The sequence below is a fragment of the Rhamphochromis sp. 'chilingali' genome, assembly GCF_963969265.1.
Source record: "Rhamphochromis sp. 'chilingali' genome assembly, chromosome: 6".
Taxonomy (NCBI): Eukaryota; Metazoa; Chordata; class Actinopteri; order Cichliformes; family Cichlidae; genus Rhamphochromis; species Rhamphochromis sp. 'chilingali'.
Window position 1 is genome coordinate 11,317,286 of NC_137933.1, and position 25,273 is coordinate 11,342,558.

Consider the following 25,273-nt stretch of genomic DNA (forward strand, 5'->3'; position numbering starts at 1 on the left):
TTTCCAGATGTGCAAGAAGAAGATATGAACACATGCAGGTTTTTGAACTGAGTGCTGATAGCAAGCTAGTTGGTCCCTCTCCTCTTTAGTTCAGGAGCTACAGCATCTGTTTTCCCAAAAACACTTTCAAATTTGTCTGACACCAGGACAATGTCAGTCCTTTTTAAATGAGCTTTGGCCCAGAGAAGACAGCAACATATTTACATTTAGCTTAATTTGCTTTAGTGGATAGTAGGACGAACAAAGACAAAGACTTATGGAAGTGTTTGACTTACATTTTACACACCATCCCAGATTTTCTGAAATGCTGTTGTTTGGGAAATGGAAATAGCATACTATAAAAAGAAAAAAAACTTAAGTCATCTATCAATTTTCTTAACTTCTAACTTTAAAATGGCATTTCCACTATTGTTTGCAAACTGCAGAACTTGAGTAAAAGTCCACAGCAGCAGACCATTATCTCACCATTAACCCTAGCAAATCAATAATGATGCCTAAACCCTTAAGGACCGTTTTAATGTAGCGTATTTATGGGGAACAAATTGCAGGAACCTTGGATAGCATTGGGTCTATAACAGTTTATGACATAATTTATGAGAATATTTAATGTTTTGCATATAAAAAAGTAACTAGTAACCATGGCTTAAAGGCAAATGTATCGATTACTGTATGTACAGTAACTTTAAAAATTAAGCTACACGAATTACTATGACTGTTCATAGGCAGCATATCAGTCTCTATTTATTCCAGTCTCACAGTCCAGAGAAACAAAACATCAGACAACACAAAAACGAGATTAAAAACTGAAAAAAGCTATACCAGCGTCTCCACATAGACTTGAGCCAATGCACTATTCTGCCATGAAATGCAGTGACTTGGATGTAAGGTGTAAGAAAACAATCCTGCAAACTGTAATGAAATCAGATACGTTTTTCCTGTTCTACATACATACGTAATGCTGTTTGTGTCCACGTCATCTTTATATTATGCAATACTACCACAGAAATTATATGTCTGCCACACTTCACGTCAGGTATTAAAAAACAGATTTTATAAAACCAGGCCACTACCTGGTTATATTCACTATAATTATAGGGCCGATTGCATTTCATGTTTACATGTGGTCTTGTGTAGCCTATATTTCTCGGTAGGGTAATAACTTGTTGAACCTTTTCTGCCAGCTGGTCACGGTTATGTGAATTCACACAAACTTGGTCTTTCTTGGTTTCGATGGGGCTTTAACAGCTTTGGCCTTGCTGGTAGCAGCCTGGTGCAGACTGAATGCAGCCTTTTAAGTGACGGAGGGGCTGTAATTTGAGAGTAGCACAGAGGTATTATTAGCCAAAAACCGAAGCGCGGCACTTGAGACTTCCAGATGTTGCGTTTGAGGCACCAGACTAAAGCCGGGAGTACAACTGCTGAAACAAACTTTCATACATCGCCTTCGTGCTCGCCGACAGTGATGGGAGTTGGCAGGCTCCGTTAAAGGACGAGAGGTTGAAAACAACTTACGCCACTTCATCTGCTCGGACCCAGAAGAATATCAGAGAGGGTTGCGAGAAAGTTTCAACCAACTGCGCACTTTGGACTTTAAAACTAACTGAAATGTTTGTGGTTTTCTGCCGGTTTGGGATTTAATAGACAACCGGGCTCATATTTTTTCGAATACATCATTTTTAAACTTATTTATTTCCTATTTGTGAGTATATTTGGGACATCATGGCTGTTTTTCACTTGCTCCTCTTTGCCGGGATATCACTGTCGGTGTATGGAGGCTTTTACCAGGGACCTTTACATCCGGAGATGTCTAATGGTACTTTCCATCATTATTTCGTGCCGGACGGCGACTACGAGGACAACGACGACCCGGAGAAGTGCCAGATGCTTTTTAAAATGAAAGACGAGCGAAAGTGCAGCCTCGGCGAGGACCAGGACGCCGTCATACGGGATGATTTCACTATCATCAAGAGGCAGATCGAGGACTCTGCCAGGGTGCTGGAGGGGATCGGGAAAAGCATCTCGTACGACCTGGACGGAGAGGACAGCTACGGGAAGTATTTGCGGAGGGAGACAACCCAGATAAACGAGGCGTTTACAAACTCGGAGAAATCTCTGCTGGAGCTCGAGGTGAAATTCAAACAGAGCCAGGAGAGTGAGCTGAAGGAGGAGCACCGGCTCAATGACGACTTTCTTAACATGATAGTGCACACGCGGGACGTCCTGAAGGAGACGTTGGACATTTCTCTGGGCCTGAAGGACAAGCACGAGCTCCTGTCTTTGATCATCCGCAGCCACGGCACGAGACTGAGCAGACTGAAGAACGAGTACCTCAAGTTCTGAGTGAAAATAGTCCCTAATCATCTCATTAATGCAGCACCACATTTTTCTTTTATTATTATTATTGTTGTTATTATTATTATAATAGTTGCGCTTGACCAAGAGACAGAGGCAGAGAGAAAATTACATACCAGGGGCATAAAGCCAGAGCATAAAGGATCAGTTCTCCTGAACTAACAAATATTTTCCTCACTAAAATGTTCTGTAGATGAAGATAATTTTGGGTGCGTGTGCCCCGTTTATTTGTATTTGTATTTTTAACATATCTCTAAAGATTTCAAGCCAACAAATTAATAAATAAAAATTTTTTTAAAAGTGCAATATCATAATTGGCATTGCAAAATCTCAGGGAGGAAACAAATGTGTTTTAGGGGGGAACTTTGACTCTTTTTTTTTTCTTTTTCTGTTTTTTTTTTACGTTGGCTTCATATTCCAATTAAGTCGGTTCGAAACTAAAAACGCAGTATGGGGGACATTAACTTGGCACTGCATACACTGCAGTAATGGTAGAATTTCTTTTTGAAGGAATATAAAAAAAAGAACCTACCCTAACCTAAAATGTAGCTATCTCCATTTGTAAGGTAGAGTAGAGTAGAGTTAATCTGTTCTTCTTCTTATTATTATTTTAGAAAAAGTCTTTTGGACTGTCTCTGGCATAGTAAAGCTTTTGTTAAAATAAACAAGAAATATGAGTAGGAAACAATCTTTAAATATTCTTATGAAAAAAGGAACAATCTTTTTCATCTTATGCAACATAATCCAACAATACTGTGATACCATTTCTGGGGGCGGGGGGACAGTTAAGACATTCCTAAATTTGGTCTATTTCTCTCAGAATCATCCAAATACCAAACAAATCAAAGTGCTTCATCCAACTGATGTAAAAACATGATGTAAAAAAATTCCAGTAACACAATCCAGGTTTAGTTAAAGCATCCAGATATTAATAGGATAAACAGCATGGTGACAATTCTGTGTGCACTGTTGTACTTTGATAACTTTGTATACTCTATCCTTACAATACAAAATGTTAGTAGAATATCTAAAATGATTCAATATGAAGTAATGTTTTACAGTAGATAATACATCGCCTTAATGTTACTCCAATACTGTCTCTCTGCAAGTGAGTGTACCAGAAATGTCTCTTTTTGTCTTTTTATTGGTTAGTGATCTGCGTTTACCTGTCACGGCTTTCTGCATGTGTGTATGTGTGGGGTTATGCGTGTGAAACAATGGCTTTGTATAGGAGTCAGCCAATCACAAGAGTGACAAAAGGAAAAATCCTTTTTCAAAACACAGGTCTTAGTTTGAGTTTTCCAACACTCGTTCGGTTCTCTCTCAGAGTGAGTTTTGGAGCAGAATCCTTACCCTGCGCTCAATGCCATCTATTTGGTTTGACTTTGACACCAAAATTTAAATAGATTAGCAGCAACATTACAAGGTTATGTGTTTATGTCGCTCTTAGTTTGTGCTTCAGACGAGTGTTTCTGGCAAAACCAAAAATAATGTTTACATATGTATCTGATGTATGTTTTTGTTTATAGGCTAGCAGACTTTGCACAATTCTTTGCTGTCGCGATGCTAAAGGTTGTGACATGGTTAAAAATGCAAAGCCTCCTGTAGTCTTTGAAAATGTACAGTGTTTTTAGAGGTAAGTAAATACTGTGAGTGCCAATATCTTTATTACTGAACATCTATTATGTATTCATTGTTTATATAAATAGAGCAGCAAAAAAAATCTATTCTTGTATATCTTTAAGATATGTGGCCAGATGTAATACTTTGATGGATAAGACTGCAGGCAGCACTAGTAGACTTCTGTGTCAAATACTAATCTGTAAAACAACATACTTAATGGATTGCGTCGAGTCTTCTTAAATAAAGAAGTTGTGTTTGAAGTACAGTGTTGCTGCAACAGCTGGTCCTTTGAGCACTGGGTCCCTCCCATTGTTGTTGTTTTCTTCTAGTAGTTACTGACATGAAAGTGAGCTTACACCATTCATTATGTCGCAGGGGATCCCCATGGATCCCCATCCAGGAGGTCCTGAGAGTTTGTGGTGTTTAGCACACCCCACAATGTTGCTGTAGCAGTATAACAATGGGGGAATGCACAATATATTGCCACATGCTTCAAAACAAAGTTGCCTTCCATGTTTGCTTTACAAGGTTTTGAAGTCTGCTGTGAATTATACACACAGGCAATGCCCCCTAATTATGGATGCTTTGAAGGAAGAAGCTGCTTGCTGGCATTTACAAGAAACAGACATGTAAGGATGTTGTGTAGCTGGTGTTTTAAGCAGTGTGGTGGACCTTACAGACAACTTTGTTTGTTCCTGAGTTCTATTTCAGTAAGCTGAAAATCTTTTTTTCCCTTTGGCCCTTTAAGACCACACATAAGGTTGAATAAAGAGGGTGAGGCTTTGAGTTGGAGAAACTGAGAAATCATGAGTCAATAATATTGATTCAAAACCATATTTAAAAGTGCCAGCTTGTGCGCATTATGTAACACTGGAAAGTACAGCTTTACTTGAAGATACTTTGAGTCGACCGATTAGGATGAAGCCAACATTAAAAAGAAGACACAGTATAGGCCCAGCAGCAAACATAAAAGCTGGGAACACTATAGCTTACACTGTGTTTCCACAAGAGGGTAAAAACTTTGTTTTTTTTTAGCTAAAGTAAAATGATTATTAGCAGCATGCAGAGCAAAAAAAGACACTGACACTGAATCCTTGTTCTCTAAAGCCACTGACCCCAACCATTGACAGGCTACGTCAGGGTTTCCAGCATGTTTTCCTGCTTTCCCCAATGTGTACATGCAAAATAGATTGAAAAAGCCAAACTTTTAAATTCCAATTATAAAAGTAAATATCTGCAGTGATTCATGAAACCTGGGAAGCAAGCTACCAGAAGTATTTGTTAGCTTAAAATTAGGTAGCTAAAAAGATAGCTCAGCTGAATGTTGTGAATTAAATCACTATCTAAAAGTACCAAATCGATAGCTAAAATTAATGGATAAATGATGGAAAATATGCTGCTGAATATCAGATAAATTGTTAGTTAGGAAAATAATAAAACATTTCTAGCCAAATTTATTTTAACCAAATAGTTCACTTTAAATATCAATGAATTAAGAATCCACATTGTTGATGCAAAATTAATAAGGACATTAAGTTATGTCTAACCAGTGTTCTGTTTCCAAATGTTATATATGAATACCAGGTTTACTCAAATGAGCCAAACACAGGCTGCTCAAATGTATGGAAAGGATTTTCTTCTTTCAGTTGCACTTTTAGGGGTTGCCACAGTGAATCATCTGCCTCCATCTCACCTTGTCGCTAGCATCTTCTTCTGTCACAGCAACCATCTGCAAGTCCTCCTGCACTACATCCATGAATCTTCTCTATTGTAGTAGTTCAATCAAATTAACACACTAAACCACGAAGAGTTTTATCAATAAACAGGGAAGTGAAGCTCATCTGACAGGCATGTGTGAGTATGCACACCAAAAAGGCTAGGAATCACTCAGTGGCCAAGTTAGTAGGTACACTTTGTTAGTACCAGATTGGACCCCTTTTGCCTTCAGAACTGTTTAAATTCTTCGTGTAACAGATTCACAAATGTGCTGTAATCATTCCTCTGAGATTCTGGTTCTTATTCAAATGACACCCTCACACAGTTACAGCTTACGTCAACAATACAAATGTCCTGTTGCACCACATCCAAAAGGTGCTTTATTAGACCAAGATCTTGTGACTGTAGAGGCCATTTGAGCACACTGAACTCACTGTCATGTTCAAGAAACCAGTTTGATCTGGGCTTTGTGACATGGTGCATTATCCTGCTGGAAGCAGCCATCAGAAGATCGATACACCGAGCCCATAAAGGAATGAACATGGTCAGCAAATGCTGTGTGCCAAGAAATATCCCCTACGCCATTACAGCAGCAGCAGCATCCTGAACCATAATACAAGTTAGAATAGATCCAGGCTTTCATGGTGTTTTACAGCAAATCCTGACCCCTCATCCAAATCACAACAGAAATCAAGCCTCATCAGACCAAGTAATGCTTTTCCAGTCGTCTAAAGGAGTGGCACGCAGTGTGGTCTTCTGGTGCTGTAACCCATTTGCTTCAGGGTTTTGTATTAAAGATGCTCTTCTGCTTCTGTTCTGTTTTTAACAAGTGGTTATTTGAGTTACTGCTCCCTCCCTATTAGCTCAAAGCAAGCTGGTCATTCTCCTCTGATCTCTGGTACTAACAAGGCATTTCTTCACCAGCAATTGGTGCATTCTGGATATTTTTTCTGTTCCAGGCCATTTTCTGTAAACCATAGAAATGGTTGCACAGCAAAATCCCAGCAGATCAGCAGTTTCTGAAATATTTAGACTAGCCAGTCTGGCACTATCAACCACATCACATTCAAAGTAATTTAAATCACCTTTCTTTCGCATGCTGAGGCTCGGTTTGAACTTTAGCATGTAGTGTTGATGCCACGTAATTGGCTGACTACATGTTCCTTTAATGAGTAAATGAACAGGTGTACCTAACAAAGTGGCTAGTGAGTGATAGCAGAGCTGCTTTAACTACCATTCTTACTGGTAAGTCATCATTTCACCTTTGGTTTTATATGAATTGCAGTGTTACATAATGAACAGTGTTCAGCTGTGGCTGGGCACTTTGTCCATTTGGTTCAATCATTTCAGAAACATTGTGAGACAGATTTAACAGCATATGTAACACAGAGAGTATACTTGAACCAGTTGCACAAAGTCCAGTGCCTTTGGGTGACTGAGTAGAAATTATCTCTTACCCTTTGAAACGCACATCTATTAAACCGTAAACTAGGTGACCATGTGTCTGACAATGTGTCTCTTCCTGGGTTAATCATTTCAAAATGATGCTTTTCAAAATAAAACTCTGGCATTAGCAGGTGCCACTTGGATTAAAACTTACACTCCTCCGCTGCTGTGTGCTGGTCATCCTCATCTGAAACCTACAAAGAAGGCATCAAAACTGAGGGGAAAAGGTATGAATGGACACAAAAGTTCTGTGCGTTATCCACTCATGTCTTTATCACTTTTACAGTTTTCAATATGCGTTTTTGTTTGTTTGTTTTTTTGATTACTTCCCAACCATTGGTCTAAAAGAAAAAAGTAGCAAGTGGACACACTTTCAAAGCTGAAAGAAACAGTTTATATTCGGACCTTCATTCCAGATAAATGTAAAAGATTTATTGATATCAGAATGATAAATATTTGATCTAGTGCCTCCACTGGCATCCTCAAAAGCACAGAGACATATAAACTTAGAATTTATGTAATTTCTATGGACATTTATAGGCTCTGGGGATTGGCTGTCATCCATTCACTTTTCTCTAGACTGAAGTATAAATACATAACAGATATTGGATGGCTTCCCATCAACTTTTGTACTCTTTTTTTTACTCCTCAGGAGACTTTGGGGATTACAGGACTTTTTTCTTATGTGCTGCCATCAAGCTAACATGGTTCAGACTGAAATTTGTTGACAAGCAGTAGAAGCAGATGAGATTTCTGAAAGGAAATGTGTTGTAATTTTTCAGCAGAATTTGATTTACAGCAGTCATTTTTAGGGTCCTTCATACTGTAAAGTGCAGGCCTGGTATCTGCCTAATAGTAGCGCAATATAATCAACACTTTGTTTATAACCGTTAAGGTTCTGTATGAAGCCCACTGAATTGTGTTATTTATTTTATTTTATTTTTTTGGGAAATGAAAAAATATACCTCAGTGAGGCACCATGAAAAATGTCTGAACCTTATTGTGTTGACTGTCACGTCTATTTCAATTATAACCAATACCACATTTAAATAGCAGAAGCTGACCCACAGTGCTTTAAAGACAGGCACATTCTCATTCCAGGTCTCCAAAAAAAACCCGTTTTAAAATACATGAAAAGCTGAAAGTGAAAGGTCTAAATGCTGGTGCAGATCTGCCTCATTTACTTTAAAATGGGGGATTGTGGCACTGGCCATTTTTCTTCAAGTGCTCCTTTAAGTTTCGTTCCCAAGTTAAACAAACAACGCTGTTCCCAGCATTTGTCTCAAACCAATGAGCTTTAGGCAGAGAGGGCATATTTCGCACATATTGGCTTCCTATTAAATCCAGAATCAAATTTGAACTCTTATCACATACAAGGCCCCGTTTTATCATATCACCTCAATAGAGCACTTCGCTTCCAGAGTTCTGGTTTACTTGTGGGTACCTAGGATACATAATAGCAGAATGGGAGGCAGAGCTTGAAGTGCACTGAGTGTTTCTTCTTTACTCACCTTTTTCATTGACTGTGTGTTTATACACCACTCTACATTTAATCATCAGTTGTTATTATACCCAGGCATCTCTTCCACGGCATGTCTTTTGTCCTGTCTTTCTTCCCTCACCCTCAGTCGGTCATACCAGATGTCTTCCCCTCCCTGAGCCTGGTTCTGTGGAGGTTTCTTCCTATTAAAAGGGAGTTTTTCCTTCCCAATGTTGCCAAAGTGTTCGTTCATACGGAGTTGCCTGACTGTTGGAGTTTTTTCTGTGTTATTATAGGGTCTTTATCTTTTAATATTTGACTGCAGGGTAAACACAGATATAATTAATAACTTTTATTACGGCTCTTTGTATGTTAGCTAACTGGATTGAATGCGGTACACAAAACAAATAGGACTGTAATTCATTTTCGTAATTACACCTGCGGATAACGTGCAACGATAACCTAGTGGACCTCCAAAACGCGCACATGTTTGCCCCTAACCACCCAAAGGCGCTTATCACACTGAAACTGTGACCCACCTACTATTAGAATTAAAATAACGGTGTTAGATTAACTGGTAGCTGTGTAGCGTGTGTCTGCTGTACTTTCCCACTACTGTTTCTAAAAACACATCCACCCTGTCCTTATCAGATTGTATCGTGGCTGTATTATGGCTGGGATAAGAAAGTAGAGCAAAGTTTACGCGCGTGTAGTGATTGTGTCTTCCTGTTCAATACTGCCGCCGATCAACCTTTCACCTACTTTCTCTGGCACGCTGACACCCGGCGGTTGTGTTGTGACGTCCGCAGTGCTCGTGGGAACAACACACCGACCGTCATCTAATTGATCCAGGTAAATTCTGTTGATGGCGAAAAGGCGGACTTTTTTTTCTTCTTCCTGCCACTTTAATACACAAACTTGACACAGGAGTCCTGCTGGGTAAGCGGCTCCACTGTTTAGTCTCGCTATTAGCTTTGAAGCTGAATTCAGGATGTCGTTGTACCGGATGAACGAGTGCGTTGACAGAAACTAGCCTGCTAACAGTCGAGGGTTAGCTCGTTCTTCAAACACAGCGGCTACCGGCTAAATGCTGTCATTTTAGACCTTACGGAGTTAGACCGAGGATAAGTCACTCTGTCAGTAGCTGTTCACCAACTCATTTCTGATTCAGTCAATGTATGTTGTATGCTTGTCAAAACCAGCTGTCAGTGCCACAGCCCTGATCAACAACAGTAGAATCGGGAAGCTTGAAGTCAGCAGTATTAAAGAAATAGAAGCTAATCTCGCACTGAGTTATATATAAATAAACTGTAACAAAACAAGCACCCACAGCTGTCAAATGAGGGGGGTACGAATCAAAGGGCTAAACCTAACCCTGTTCAGCACAGACAGTTACACCCCCGAAATGTTTTACAGCTATTGTTTGAATCTGTGAAAGTGGAATGATGCATTAGTTAGTTGGGTGGCAAAATTACCCAGCTGTCTTTTATTTTTTTAAAGCGCATTCCGAACATTTCACACTTATAAGTTCCTAACTGTGAGTTTGCTGTCTCCAGTCGGTTTTTTGTGGTTGGTGGTCAGACATTAGAGGTGGGCGGATCAGGCCAAATATCGATTGTATCGATACCAAAGCTGGTATTGGTATCAGATTGATACTAACACAATAGGATTGATACTTTGTTTCCATCCAAGTTCAGCATGTAACCCACTGAATTGTCATTGTCTAAATCATTTTTTAAATGAAAAATGTCTAAACCATGTTGTCTGTTTTGTTTATAGCCTATAACACGTTTAAACAACAGAAGCTGACCCAGAGTGCTTTAAAGACAGTCTAAACCCAAATTTAAAATACATGAAAAGCTGAAAGCTGTGTTTTGTTGTATTAACTCATTACTGTGGAAAATACAAATCACAGTTATTTACTGGTCAATGAAATCTTAAAAGAATTTCAAAATTAATGATTGTTTATCTCATAAATCATAACGAGCTGCTCTCCCCTACATAAACTGGCTTTATAGCTTAACGGTATCTGTATTGTATCGGCACACCACCGATGAAACGGTGAAGGTTAATATGTGAATATCATCATCATATTCAATTTCAGATTGCTAATGTGTCTTGTGCATGCAAACTGTTCAGCATTTCGGTCAAAAGAAAAATTGTGTGGTTTCTAAACTGCAGCTTTGTCTTATCAACACAGTCAGCAGAGTGTAGCATAGCAACAAACCACATTTCCAAAAGCTGCATGGAAACGAGAAAAAAAAATCTTGCTTTTTAATATTGTCTAAAGTCACTAACTTTTTCTCTGCAGAGTGTTAGCCCTTTCCAATCTGGCGATAAAGCTGCCGGGGGCAAAACCCTTCAGAAATGTGGATGAGCACTGTTGCACGTTCGGCCCTGCCTGCTCTGCAGAGGAGCACCTCTCTGACCCGCCAGGCTCTGAGGGCTTGTCGTAGGCTGGGGCCAACCGCTGCTCCTCTACCTCCTTGCCTGATTTCATTACATCTTCGTGGGCGGCACACACTGGAGTCAGCCTCCCTTCCTGCCTCTCGCCACCTAGTGAGGCATGTCCGAGCTCTGGACGATGACAGGCAGATGGAGGTGGAGTGGGAGGATGGAGGCCACAGTCTGTACCCATTCACCTGGCTGAGAGACAACTGCCAGTGTCCACTGTGTACCCTGCAATCTGCTCAAGCCCGAACGCTCTTGCTGGCCGATCTCGATATTCACACAGGAGTAGATGTTGTGGAGGTCACCAATGACAACAAGGTGGGCTGCTGCCAAACTTGGCTTGTGGTTTTCAGAGTTCCACACAGACACACAAGATGGATGTTTTATGTTTAGAGAAAAGGATGAAAGTTAAAATTATGACTCAAGTTGGCTGCGAGTGGATTTCCAGAGCTACTCTCTGGTTCAACAGTAATTTCTCTCCAGTCATGTAGTTGTACTTGCACATTATTTTGAAATACCACTTCTTTTGCGCTCCTTATAACTTTCACCTGTAAGATCAACAGCAGATGAGTTGGTCCTCTTTTAAGTTAATCAGTATCCAAAATAATATCCAAAAGCTCACTTAAACTCAAGGATGAACTGATTAGATTTTGGTGGTCAAAGGTCACTGGTGTTATCTCACAATTTCTTTCTTTCTTTATTTTTTGGCCATAGCGTAAGATCTTTTCACCAAATATCAAACAGGATAAAAGGTCAACTTAACTGATATTATAATGTTCTGCACGTTCTTGCCCATTATTCAGAACATTAACTCGGAAACAGAAGGAGGAGATGTGATTAGATTTCAGGTTGGTGTGATACTTAATGTTAAGTTCCTTTAGCCTTTACTGCATACATCATGAGTCAGCACAGATGTGCATGAAAGCTGCACCTTGGCTAGTTTGCTGGGCGTACAGGCACTAGGCAGGGATTCTAATTTTGACTGTTCTTTAGGGGAAAAAGTGGTGTCACCTTAGGCCCTGGAAAATATATAGTGATTACTTGCTTTTATCTGATGTTTTCAGGCCAAACAAATAAGTAAACATGAATTCAGCAGAAGAACTGATATTTCAAATGTTTTACAAAGATTCAAACATGACATCTCCACAACTCTATTCTCATTGCTCTGCTTTAAGCAGTTTGTTTGGGTGCGCTTGTGTCGTTGTCGTGTTTAAAATTTTAAATGCATCTCATTATACTTGGTTGTCATGAAACTTGTTCCAGTTCGGGAATGACATTTACACTTTGCTTATTGTTACTGAGAAACTGCCTGGTGATGAACTGATGAGGTCAGACAGTCTAATTTTGGCGCATTCAGCCTGACCTTTAAGTCCTCCAAAGAAATCTCCCCAGTGAACTGTGTCCTTCAGAGGATCCAGGCCCTGAAGTAGGACACGGCTATAAACAGATTCCTTTGACGTGACAGCACTGCCAAGCTACCGTGTGCATCCTGTTTCCTGTGCCAAGATATACTGGATAGCCATTATGCATTATAGCAAACACGCGTCTTTAAAAATACCAAAAGGTTTGAGGACGTGGTTGGATTGGCTAAAAGCCTCCACAGGTATTTGGAAAGAAGGGAGTAAGTTTTGTTTTTTTGTTTTTTTAACCTTATGAAGCAAAAAAAACAAACCAACGCCTTCAAAGATCAGTGTTCAAACCCATCTTTTTTTCTATCCTAGTCATGTGTTACTAACAAGACAATACCCTCTAAATAAACATGGATTGTTCATTTGACACAAACTTTACTTCAGTTGATTAGCAATCACTACAAAATATTAGGTGAACACTTAAAAAGAAAAAGAGCACTTTGACAAACCAGTTCAATAAGCTTTCATCTCTCCACAGGTCTCCATCGTATGGCCCGACCAGCACATCAGTGTCTTTGATGCAGAGTGGCTGAAGAAACGCTGCTTCTCTCCTGCTGCCCGACAGGCAATGCAGGAAGAGCTTTTCCTCAATAGTGAGTCCAGCTTTCATAATTTTCACTCAATTTAAAGTCTGTACTTTTAGGATGTCATGTACTTGATAGGAGCAGCGGCCTCGCCCTCTATCCAGGATTTCCTGTGCCGAGCTGTGCTGTGATCTTTTGAATTGCATGCGTTTCATCATGGGCTAAGCTTTGTCACCTGAAAGAAGGTAGAAGGTATTATCAGATTGCAACAGTGTGTGCCAAAAATCTTTCCACCAAGAGAATGTTTTATGTACATTTGGGGAGTTTCATTTAATATCTCTGCTTTAGTTTGTGATGTTCTTGTAAAGTAGAATTTACTCTTATTTTTGATCTTCTACTGTATTGTATTTACTTATGTGGAGTTTAACTGAGAAGGCCACAAAATGAAACCATTAAATTGGTGACAAAAAGGGCTGCCGTTATTGGGGCTGCTGTAGACTTAAACCAGTGATTACTTTCTAATTATTGTTGATGTAATGGTAAAATAGATTATCTTTAAAGGGGGCCATAAATCACGCCGCAGCTGTCTCAAAATTAACAGGATGAACAAACACTGTCACGAATAACTGCATTTTCAAAGCAGTATCTGAAAACGGCAATTTATCAGCTTGCCGAGCAGCAGGTGTTACCAGCTTACACGTAAACGGTAAAGCAGCAAGTCCAACGAAGCTCGTCACGGATCACATTTTCCATACTGTGACCACAGAACCTCATATTTCACATTAGATGCGACTCACAGTCCGAACGGGAAGAATAGAAGTTAAGTGCAGCCGGTTTTATTTCAGCACACGGTGATTCATTTGACTTCTTTTTTTTCTTTTTTTTGTCCAACACAGAAAAGTTCAGTCAGCGATGAGTTCGTATCAAACTCTGAGTAATGCATTCACAGTAATTTACTGCAAAATACAAGATGATTTAATTTTCGTCTTTCAACGCAGGCACGTTGGAAGTGGGTAATTATGTATCCTCCTGTGTGGACGGTGTAAATGAAACATTTTCTGCTTTAGCGCTGTTGGACATAAACTGAGTAATTTCTGTAGGCCTATTCCACTGTGTCACAATTATATTCGGAAGCTGTTTGTGCGTATCCCTGTAGTCTGTTAATGAGACTGTCAAGGTTGCTCAGTTGAAATAAATTTCTTGCTGGGATTACTGTAGAGTTAGAACAATTGCAGACTGGTATTTCATACTTCATGTAGTTGTTGTTTTTGTTCCATCGTCGCTTTTTAGTTTAAAGTGTTTTCCAATCAGTTGTATCTGACAATAGTGTGTCTGAACTAGACGGGTTTATCTGCAGGGAAATATATGAATGAATGTGTAGTAGAAAATGTAATAGCACTTGGCATGCGACGTGAATACAGTCACTGTGAGCGCCGCTTGACTGTGTAGCTGCTAAAATGAAAATTCGTGTAAATTCCGAGCTTTTCCCAGGGAACAAAAAGATGCCCCCGATTTAAACTCGTCTTTGCAAACATTGTTTTTTTTTTTTCGCTTTGTAACATTACAATACTTTTTTTTTAAAGACTAGAAGAAAACTCATTTTACAGTACATTTACAATGGCCCAGGACGCTTTACAGTCTGCCAGACAAGCAGAGGAGAAAGTTCAGCTGTGGAACAAGGTAGCAGCACTTCAGTGGAGCGGGGGATGGACTGTAGTTGGTTTGTGTACACACACGTGGTCCTGAAGGATCCACAGGGCTGAGCGGCTCCTGCTCTGTTCCAGACTGATTAAGGGTCTGTACGTGTGTGTCTTGTGTTGCAGAACTCCTCTATTCATGTGGAGGTGTAAGTAGATCGCCCTCATAGCAATTTACAGACAGTCATTTTGTTGTTTAGGGTTTTTTTTTTTTTCCAGAAGTGTTCAGCTCAGAGCCAGGAGCGCTCCTGGAAGGCGCTGCTAAGATCATGCATCAAAACACAATAAAAGATGACGTACACACACACACACACACACGCACTCACTGGGTTTAATTATTTCCTCCTGAGCGCCAGCATGAAATTCCTCGAACTGAAAAATACCGGAAAGGTCTACATTCTCAAAAGATGGATGATGCACAGCGTTCACCTCTGAGGTTTTTTCTCGTATTCTCACTCACTTACTTGTTTGTGGCTAAAGTGAAGCCCACCGTTTGAATTTCTGTGTGCTTTTTCATGCAGCGCTCCTCGATTTTACAGGCCCAAGTGGGCTTGTGAAAGCGAAAGTGTAGCACACTTGAGACGCAGTGAGGTCAATGTGATAATTTGAGCTTTGGGGTTTTTATTCATCATGTTTTAAAACTTCACTTTTTGTCTAAAGTAGGGCTTTTTTCTTGCTTTCTTTTACTATTTGTGCCTTTCAAATCACAAGTGTGTAGCTCACCAGAAAGCTATTGGTGAAATGCTATTAGACATCAATCGGGGACAGTTATTCAGTGATACAGATGAGTATCACTGATAAATGCCTTTTTTGCCTTTTGTTTTGTCTACAGCAGGGACAAAGTGCTTAACCATGTGTCGCACTGCATCCGCCATATTTCACAGGGAATGTTGTATGCATCGGATCGTGAGCCTTTCCAAGCCTCCTCCGTACTTTTCCCTTCTCCTTGTTCTGGTACAGACTGATCTGTCTCATCTGTCCAAAGAATGCTGTTCCAGAGCTGGGCTGACTTTTGGTTTTAAACAGAATTCCTTGGCTGATTTCGATAAAATTTTATCTTTACGATGGAAATGACTCTGTGATCATCTACCAGTGCTGTTTTTGTTGTGGAAGTCCAGGTGAGTCTGCACGTTAAGCCCGTATTCTTCATAACTTTACCTGGAAAAAATAAAATAACAAAGATTGTGTCAGTTCCAAAAATGTGTGGTGTTTAAGACGAAAAAAAAAAGCTGACGTCAGTGTAACCGAGTCTCACGCAGACCCCTGTCTGTCTGTACCATATGGAAAATGAATTCAGACTGAGGGTCAAGAACACAGCAGCATGTTCTTAGCAAATACAAGCTCACCGTTGTATTTCCTTCCTTTCAGAACAAACGAATCCCTGAGCCTGCAGATAACGTGCGACCACAGATTTAAACTCACGCTGCTCGGTTTCTGCGAGTGGGGATTTCTTATAAACTCCACTGTACCTTTTTATTTTAAACTGTTGTGGTTCTTACTGCCTTATATGCTTTCATGTTTTACTGCATTTGTGCAGAAATTGTTTGATTACTTGATATTTAAAAAGAACTTATCTAAAATTGAGATTTGATATAATGACCAAGAGTCCACCGCGAGTTAAAAAAGCTTTGATGTGTGACGTGGATCTATGAACGTCAGTGCTTTCTTGTTGTTCGATCCACTGCTTTCCCAATCAGGATTATTCCTCGAGCAAAGCCTGGACAGGAAGTACCAACTGGATTTGAGATTTTATGCTTTATTGCAGCATTACAAGTTTAAATGAGTGTTGTTAGTTCAAGTCTGTTGCGTTAGAAATGCTGCTGTAAATAAACATAGCTGTGAAATCATTCCTGCTCATACATATTAGAAAATATTACAGCAGATGTGTTGGCATGTGCAGACACTGAGCTCAACGCACAGTCGGCACGGAATGACGCATTTAATAGACTTAGCTATTCTGTGTGGATCGAGTATTTACATCTCCTTTGTAGATATGTTCGGGACCTTTGGAATACACTCATGCCATTATCTTGCTGGCACTATGAACCCTTTACATCGTTTAAAGGAGAGTGACGATGTCGCAGTGCTCTCGGGAACACTAAAAGCATATGTCACTCACATCCTTATCTGCAATGAGTCTTCCTTTCATAATAAATCTGTCAGTGATTTACTTAAAGCCTGCCAGATGCTTTCAGTATTTGAGCCATGTAATCATCTCGGGCCTCCCACTTGGAGCTTGTCATGTTTATTTAGCCGGGGTTGATTTCATGACTAATTTTATGTCACTGGTATTTAAAAGGCAGAAATGAAACAGGTTAAGTGGGGTTTTTAAAAAAGTAAAAATAAGCCTGAATACGTGGCTTTGAGCTTTTTTCCTCACACTTATCCACCACTTCACATATGTAGTCTCTTCTTTTTCTAAATTGCAGTTATGAGTATTCTCTAATTTAGCCAACTGTTCATCCTCAACTGGGGCATAATGGCATGTCATTACTCTTGTAACAAGTTGAGTCTTTAAATGCGATTTCGCAGAATATCAGGATCAGGTTTTATTAGTAAAAGCGCTCTTTCTTCTTTGAAGCACATCCATTCACATTCAGAGTGATTTTGAATATCAAAACAGTGCTTCACTGATAGATGGCAAAGTCACAACAAAAGATTTATGCCTGTGTTTACAGTAATCGTTGGTCCCCTGGTTTATTGTTAATCATATTTCATAAAAGAGCAGGGTTTATTTTACAATCATTTTGCAATTTTTCTTCAGTTGCACAGCGTTTTCTTTCCATAGTCATAGCTCCTTCAACACATGCATCACTCAATACTCCTGCTGTTGATCAGTTTAGATAAAAATGAAACACAAAGTGTGTTTAAAATCTGAAGCAATACATGAAGTAGTATACTGGACTTTTTTTTTTAATTTTGAAAAAGGTTTCTTTTCGCTTTTACAGCTGTCCTTTCTCTGGCCTGCCAAAAAAACGTCCTAGTAACTTATCACAGCCAAAAAAGTATTTCTGCTGTCAAAAGTCTGACAAAAGCTGACCTAAACAGAAAAAGGGGGAAATATTTCCCTACAGTACGTACTGCACCAGACTGACTCTTTCATAGTACTTGCTAATACATTTTAAAAACATCCACAGAGATACTCCCTAACAGACTTGAAAACCTGTAATGTCGTCTTGTCAAATTGAAATCCGTTGCTGCTCGATTTTGTACCGATTCCACTAACTAGAGAATTCCAGGCTAAAATGAAACTGTCCAAAGGTATCAGGGAAATGATCATTTTCGCATCAGTGCAGCCATAAAGTCCAGAAGTTCAGGTTCAGTTTCTCTTTCTGGGAGATACATTGATAAAAATGTCTAAATATATGCAGTTTGCACACATGTGTTGGCACCCATGTCCTGTACACAGATACATGTTTTGTTTTGTTTTTTCGATCAACCTGGTTGCCTTTTTCAGTTATCCTTTTCCCTTCTAAAGAGAAAATGTGTCAGTTTTCTTTGCTCTCCGTAGCATTAAAAATGTATTTTTTGCCCTAATTTCCTGCTTTTAATACTTACATTATAAATCAATTAGCATTCCATTTGAATTGGACATATATCGTAAACGTACTGACTGACTGGTGGATTTTTCTTCATTAAGTCTGCTGATGGATTTCATAGCAGCTGATTTGTCAGTTCCCAGTTTCAATGATGTTTTTCCCCTTTGCCATCTGGTCTGAGTTTAGCCTTCTGTGTCACCAATCATCAGTCGACCGAGCGGCTTCCCTGGAAACAGCCGTGGAAGTCCAACAGTGGAAAAACACGTACGTTCTTCCAAACTGGATCATCACTTCACGCGCCGTTTACAGTTTCAGCACAACCAACTTTCCAAACACATGCGCTCTCACAGGCTGTATTACCAACCTCACATGAGAAACTGGTGTATACTTTAATTTGTCATAAATGGCTTTTATTTATTTACTGTGTACTCTGCAATAATGGAGTCTTGAGGGGTTTAGCACTTCAGACTTGTCAGAAATACGATTGGTTCACCAAGCCTTTCATATATCAGGTGTCTCTTTCAAGCGACCTCAAAATTGGCCCCCTTTCAACAGATTTCACCATTTTTCACCCGCAACACAGTTTATTTCTCACGGTGTATTCCTATAATTCCTCACGGATCAGTTATATTTGGGTTAAATCCCTTTGTCATCTCATTTGAAATTTCAACACCTTTGCATCAGACTCCACGGGAAGCTTAATGACTATAATGATTGGATTTTTCATTTCTTTGGCAAGGCGGACGTCCCGCTTGGCACTTGAAATAATGCTGAAAGAGTTGCGTATAAGTTTCCAAAAAAAGACATGATTTTGACAAACTAGCACAGTGTTCAGTTGAGTTTCGGGAAACTAAATTTGCAGATGGAGAAAGTTTGGATTAGCGTGCGGAGGGGACTGCTGCTCCTCGGTGAGAAAACACTGCTCACACTGTGTCTTCCAAAGTGGTAATGCACAAGTTGGCTGCTCCGTAATCCGCGTCTGTTTCATTAATAAAGGTGTGTTTGTTGCACTAGTGGAAAGGTGGCGTGATGGTCTTGCAGTGCCATTGATAAACGCACACTCCGGTACATATGCTAGGAAAATGCAAATGTGCTTGGTAATTGTTGAGTAGAATATGACTGCACATTTCTTTCCAGGTGTCTTCTTAGAAAAGGATTATATTGGAACATTAAATAGTTTAAAACATTGATAAAAGCCAGTAGTGACCGTTTCTGCTCTTTCTTCTTTACATGAAAAGCTTCTTTTAGTCCTTCGTAGAGAGACAAAGCAAAATCTATTGGGACAAAAAAACTAAAACAAAACTGATTTGACTGATTGTAGATCTTTAACCAATAAGAGTACAAAGGATCCCACCATAGTTTATATTGATGCACCACTAAAATCACATAAAAAGTACAGATAGCGGGGTCATTTTTCCACTTTAAAAAAAAACAAAAACAAAGGAGATTGCATATATTCAGTAAAACTTCTAAAATCTGCTTTCAGTATAAACAGCAGTTTGAATTGAATTTCCTAAAGACTGCTCTTCCTTAAAAAAAATAGATTGTGTATGCCCATCTGGCCGTGCACCCTCCACTGTGCATTCCACAGACGGACCATTGAAGTGAGCTGATCTGAGCTCGGTGATAAAACTTAACCAAGTCAAAACAAAAGCTCTGGATAACTGCAGTGATTCAAGTAGAGCTTTGAAGGCGCTCCCAGTTGCAGAGGAGAGCGACCCTGGGCCTGCGAGCTTAAATCACACAAACCCAGCGAGAGCAGAGCCAAACTGCCATGAGCTGCCTGACAACCACGGGAACCACGGCTTCAGGTTTCCTCATCTGGAAAAGCCACTGTAGCAGACCAGGACTGGGGGGGTGGGGGCACAGTGGAGGGGATTATGCACATATCTTGTCAGGCTGTCGGAGGGTGTCCCTTCAAGCACATGGCAGCACAGTCCTGTGTGTGAAACCCACAGTGATTTTACACAAATGAACACAGTGCAGACTCGAGGCTGCCTCAGTTTGACACTGCTCTGCTCTGTTTTATTATTTTTTTCTTTTGCATACTGATATTTAAAAAACACACACATGCTAATTCTGACACCGGACCACCGGTAACCACAGCTGGAAACTATGCAAAAGAGAGTGATGGTTCTTATTGCCTGTGTGGATGCTTTTCCAAAAGAATACTCAAAAAAAAATTGGTGATTAAGAGCTTTGAGTGGTTTGTACTTACAGGACAAGAATATTGTGTACTGGACTTGATCTGCCCAGGTTTACTGCTGCAGGACACTGAGCTTGTGTTCACTTCATTAATAGAACTACAGCATTGACTTCACTAAGATTTGATTTTGGTCACCCCCACCTCCTACAAATCTGTCTCTTTAGCTACCAGCACTCCTCAGTGTTCACCAGCATCTTGGCAGCTGTGTTTTTTAACTGTTAAGTGCAGAGCAGGTAGAAAAAAACTTGGTGCTTTATTGCCAAAAACCCACTTCCAGCTGCTTGGGAAAACAAGCTACGAGAGCAGTGAAAAGGAGAGGCTCCAATAAGCTGAGGCAAGCTGACGACTGAAAATTGTCTGACATCGTTCATATTCACATGCTGCTTTTAATCCATTGTTGATGCAGAGAAGCAGCTTTAAATCAAAGAATATCTTTTGAATAGAACTGCACTGTGAGTGTAACAGCAGCTGCAGAGAAACAGGTTAGCAAAAGCTGTTCGGGTGAAAAAAAAACTTATTTTGTTTCATAATGTGTGATCAGTGTGACGGGGGAAGATCCTCCTTTATGATTCCTCCCATGCAAGATTTGTGATTAGCCTTGCCGGTTAAAAACAAGCTAATGTTAGGTGCTGATTACTTGATTAGAAAGCAGATACTCTGCAAAGTTCTCGTCTTTTGTTCAACCCAGCAGCCACGCTGTGAATTCCCCTGATAGCGGCGAACGTGATGCGTTTCCACAATGAGATCGGAGCTGAACTAGAGCCAGGACTGCTCAGCTGATGTATACGCACACTGCAGCTAATGCTGTAGCCCCTTTGTCACGAGTGACACCCTAAACTGCAGAGCTGAAACGCCGCAATGCCTGTACAAGACAGTTCCAGTTTCACAAGAGTAATTGTAACACTGGGGCTTGACCTTTGCCCCAGTTTCTCGTTCCCCATCTCTGTTGCCCACCGCCCTCTTGACAAGTTTTAACAAGCAGCAGGTTCCTGACCCTTTTGAATTGTGCAGCCAGAAACTGATTGTTTGTGACAACAGCCTGGAGGGAGGTCTGCAAGTCACGATCGCTGTGTTTCTGACTGATGCTGCATCTCTGCCTCAGCGGCTCTGAAACTCCACATCACCAGTTAGTCTTTTTGTCATACCTCTAAATCTTTGTGGCCTTCAGAGCAAACAGTCGCATTTTGTTTTGCGGTTTGAAACACTTTAGATGATGATAAATTATGCATTAGGTTCAGCGCGCTCGCCCTGTGTGTCCATCTCCTGCAAGCCTTAGCCTTGTAATCTGCTTATGATGCAGCCATTTGGAAAGTTGTTTGGAAGTCGGTGGACAAAGGAAAAAAAGACACGAAAAGGAGCCACAAACATCAGACAGGTACAAAATCTCCTCAGTTTAAACCTTCCTCTTCCTCCTCCCCCCACAAATGCACTTAGCAGCTGTTTCGTTGGAAGTCACTGGAGGGAGGCTCCACGGAAAAAGAAGTCGAGCCAGTTGGGTGGAGAGCAGTGGGAGGATTTTGGGGGGGTTTTCTCCACACTTCTGTCTGTCTGATGGAGACGTGCTGATTTTTCTCAGCAAGCTATTCTTCTTCAAGCGCACACACGATGGCATGCAGTGGAGATCTGCAGCGTTTCTAGATTTAAGTGGAACTAATAAGCAGGGGGCAGTAATGGACTTTAAATGAATTGTTTCCTTTTTTGCAATAAAACAAACATCACATCAGTCATACTGTTAGCTGCTACTTAATATTGTTGTTGTTTTTTAAACAAAGGAAATCCAACTACTCATTGTGTTTCATTTGATAATAAAAAGTGTTTGTGGTCATATTTCCATGTTGACTTGATTTCATTCACCTGCAGCATACCAGGATGAGAAGAGGATTGGGGGGGGGGTTTGGAAGGTCAAATGTGTGCTGATGGAAAGTCTGAGAGAGCAGACGTGCCCTATATCTGATTGCAGCTGAAGTCAACAGGCTCAGATTAATTCTTTGAATTTTTACGCCTTTTATTGGAGGAGGGCGGCGGCGGAGGAGAAGAGCTCGGAGGAAAGAAGTGAGATGACTTGCAGGGACTGGTTCAACCACCTGAGGATCCACCTTGGGGGGCACGCAGCTCGGAACGTTTTGTGGTGTGGGCCCTTGCCACCCAGTTTATTGGCTTGACCTCCTTCAGAGAGTGCAAAGATCTCCAAATATCTACAGGTTATATAAAACTGTCTGTGCAACCTGCAGTCTCTCAGTCAGCTAGAAGCCAACTCGGGTTTATACCAGCACGCTGACAAAGAAGGACAAAACAAGAGTGTAACATCTGATAAAATGCTTTGCTGCAGAGCACTCCTGCCCTCGCTGTACAGCATTTGTTTGTGTAACGGAGCCGTTATGGCACAGAGGCTGTTGCTTTAGAATGCTTTGTGTTCCTGTGTCGCACAACCAGCTTTAATTCTTGACAGACAGAAACCAGAAATAAACACGTACATAAGAAGTGAACTTTCTGCCGTGTCCGCTTCCTCGTTTCAGGGCGTTATTATTGGGACTCGACACTGCGCATTCCCTCAGCAGACTTTGACGAAGTCCTCCGTGACGATAAGGCCGCGCTCACTTGGCTCCTGGCCCTGCGTCGTGTTGGCATGGTCTACCTGAAGGGGGCTCCTGCAGAGCAGGGCCAAGTGGCCAGACTGGCTGAGAGGATTGGCTATCTCAGGCTGACATTTTACGGGTAAGACTCTGTGATCTTCCTCCATTTTTGCTCCAGTGATCCTCAGCCAAGCCATTGTTTAATAATCTGACTCCCCTCTAAATCCCGAGCTGTTGAATTTTCCACCGATCATATATTAGCTGGAGCAGAGCCCCGGAGTGTTATTAGTAAGAATTTAAATACAAAAGACCCTTAAAAAAATGCATGTCTTTTTCCAGTGAATCAGAAAGAGCTCGATATTGTGCTGAAAGAAGGGCTCAGATTCTGACTTTGGTACATTAACGAAATATGTCTGGGGCCTGGATCTCCTCCATGCCTGCTTCATGCCCTGGGGGACGGGGTTATGGCTCTCTACATCCTCTTGCAGACCATTACATGTGGAAACCATTTGAATACAAGCGTGCTGATCCACACAGGTGTGCACACGGGTGTGTTCACTGTTCGTAGACTTAAATTACACCTTTCTTTGCTGCTACTTCAAAGCACATTGTGCGCTGTCTGTCCTGCGTGCTGCACAACAACATTGAATATTTAGTATTTACTGCTGTTTACACTTAGCTAGATTAATGCGATGGTGTTGTGTTTAGTATGTTGCTTTGTTTTTTTTTTTGCTTGTTTTCTATTCTTTCTCTCTCAACAGGTGATCCAGGAGATTTTTTTCCCTTTCTTACTGTCCCTCTCCCCTTCTTTTCCTCCCTCTCCCTTTCCTATCCCTCACTCATGTCTGTCCCGTCTGTAGCAACTGAAAATAAAATAAAATAAATAATAAAAACAAAGGTCGATCAAATGGACCAATACAGCAATGCCACGATGATCCATTTGGCAAAGTAAATCCATTGGGTATCCTTGTTGGTCTTCAGACAACAATTCTGACGGCTAAAGAACCAAATGGGACAGGCAAAAAAACGAAATATGTCCAATAGTGAATAATCCATAGCTTTGATTCATTTCGGTTTCATGGAGGAGCTTAGCGAACGGCCGTCGGGGCCCCTTTCACCACACCAGAGTTCATCATTTTGACTTATTGCTGTGCTGATTACTTGAGGACAGAGACGGGGAAAACAACCTAAAAGCATTCCAGCTTTTTTTTTTTTTTTTTAAGCCAGAGGAATTACCTGGTGCACTCAGTCAGAACAGAGGTTTGGAGCGTAAAGCTTTGCCTCTGCCAGTGGATGAGCTCATGCCACTGGAAGTAAAAGAGTCTGCAGACTAAAGCTGAAGGCCTGCCATCACAGAAACGAGACAGTTTTACGACCCCCGCATCATCCGAACGAGACATGCAAACAGAACATGGAAGATAACTTTACCTCATTAGTGCTCGACTCTTGCTGCATCTCAATGAAGTGCCTGCTTAAGAGGCTACAGGCTGAGCATTCCTGTGAAGCTGCCTGCTTTCCCCCCTCAGGGAACCCTCCGAACTTCATCTGATCTCGTCCTTTTTCCTCCACGCGGCCTAATTGTCGCCGCTGATCTTCTAAAGCTAAAGTTAAATAATTAAAGTGGAGTATATTAATGAATGTTATCTTTGTCCTCAGGCACACATGGCAGGTCCAGGACAAACCCATGGCAAACAATGTAGCCTACACTTCAGGAAAGCTCAGTCTGCATACAGACTACCCGGCGTTACACTTTGCACCTGGAGTGAGTAAAATCTTACTTGTACGCTCTGTTTGGAAGATGAAATAACAGCAGACAGATATGGTATCGCTCCTGAGTTATGGCTGCGTTCGGCTTTTACGTTGTCAGAGTTGTAAAACGAGCATTTGTGGAGCATGTGTGTGTGTCTGTGTCGGGCTGGCGTAGGTGCAGTTTCTACATTGCATCAACCAGGCTAAGGAAGGAGGGGAGAGCGAAGTGGTGGACGGCTTCCACATGGCTGAGCAGCTGCAGAGAGAAGACCCAGAGGCCTTCCAGACGCTCACCTCGCTGCGCGTGGACTTCACCGACACCGGGACAGATTACTGCGACTTCATGCTGCAGTCCAAGAACTGCATCATTGAGTAAGTGGAGATGATCAGGCAGATCATCAGTTTGTGCTTTCTTTGAGGTTTTTTCCCCGGCACACACACACATTTACTCATTTTATATAAAGCAGAGATTCAGACTTTTAGAGAAACTACACAGTGACATTTCTGT

The 25,273-nt window shown here is 40.9% G+C and overlaps 2 protein-coding genes across 3 annotated transcripts in view; both read left to right on the top strand.

Annotated features, from left to right (window-relative positions):
• The first annotated feature begins 1,321 nt into the window (after positions 1 to 1,321).
• On the top strand, positions 1,322 to 4,264 carry fibinb (fin bud initiation factor b). Its single transcript, XM_080884347.1, has one exon. It carries the CDS (start codon positions 1,720 to 1,722, stop codon positions 2,338 to 2,340), a length of 621 nt encoding a protein of 206 aa, XP_080740473.1. The 5' UTR covers positions 1,322 to 1,719; the 3' UTR covers positions 2,341 to 4,264.
• Positions 4,265 to 9,334: 5,070 nt separating this feature from the next.
• Positions 9,335 to 25,273, top strand: part of bbox1 (butyrobetaine (gamma), 2-oxoglutarate dioxygenase (gamma-butyrobetaine hydroxylase) 1) — a 19,163-nt gene continuing 3,224 nt past the window's right edge. Inside the window, exons 1-6 of one of the 2 annotated variants that reach the window (XM_080885349.1) lie at positions 9,335 to 9,469; positions 10,929 to 11,386; positions 12,956 to 13,070; positions 22,960 to 23,158; positions 24,673 to 24,778; positions 24,941 to 25,137. In XM_080885349.1, coding sequence (XP_080741475.1) covers positions 10,985 to 11,386; positions 12,956 to 13,070; positions 22,960 to 23,158; positions 24,673 to 24,778; positions 24,941 to 25,137 — 1,019 coding nt within the window. In that variant the 5' untranslated portion in view covers positions 9,335 to 9,469; positions 10,929 to 10,984. Of the gene's footprint in view, positions 9,557 to 10,928; positions 11,387 to 12,955; positions 13,071 to 22,959; positions 23,159 to 24,672; positions 24,779 to 24,940; positions 25,138 to 25,273 lie in introns of both variants that reach the window. The other variant, XM_080885350.1, reaches the window with a different exon arrangement.

Bases quoted from the DNA above. Each gene is read 5' to 3' on its own strand.
- fibinb (XM_080884347.1), top strand. From the start codon at position 1,720: ATGGCTGTTTTTCACTTGCTCCTCTTTGCCGGGATATCACTGTCGGTG.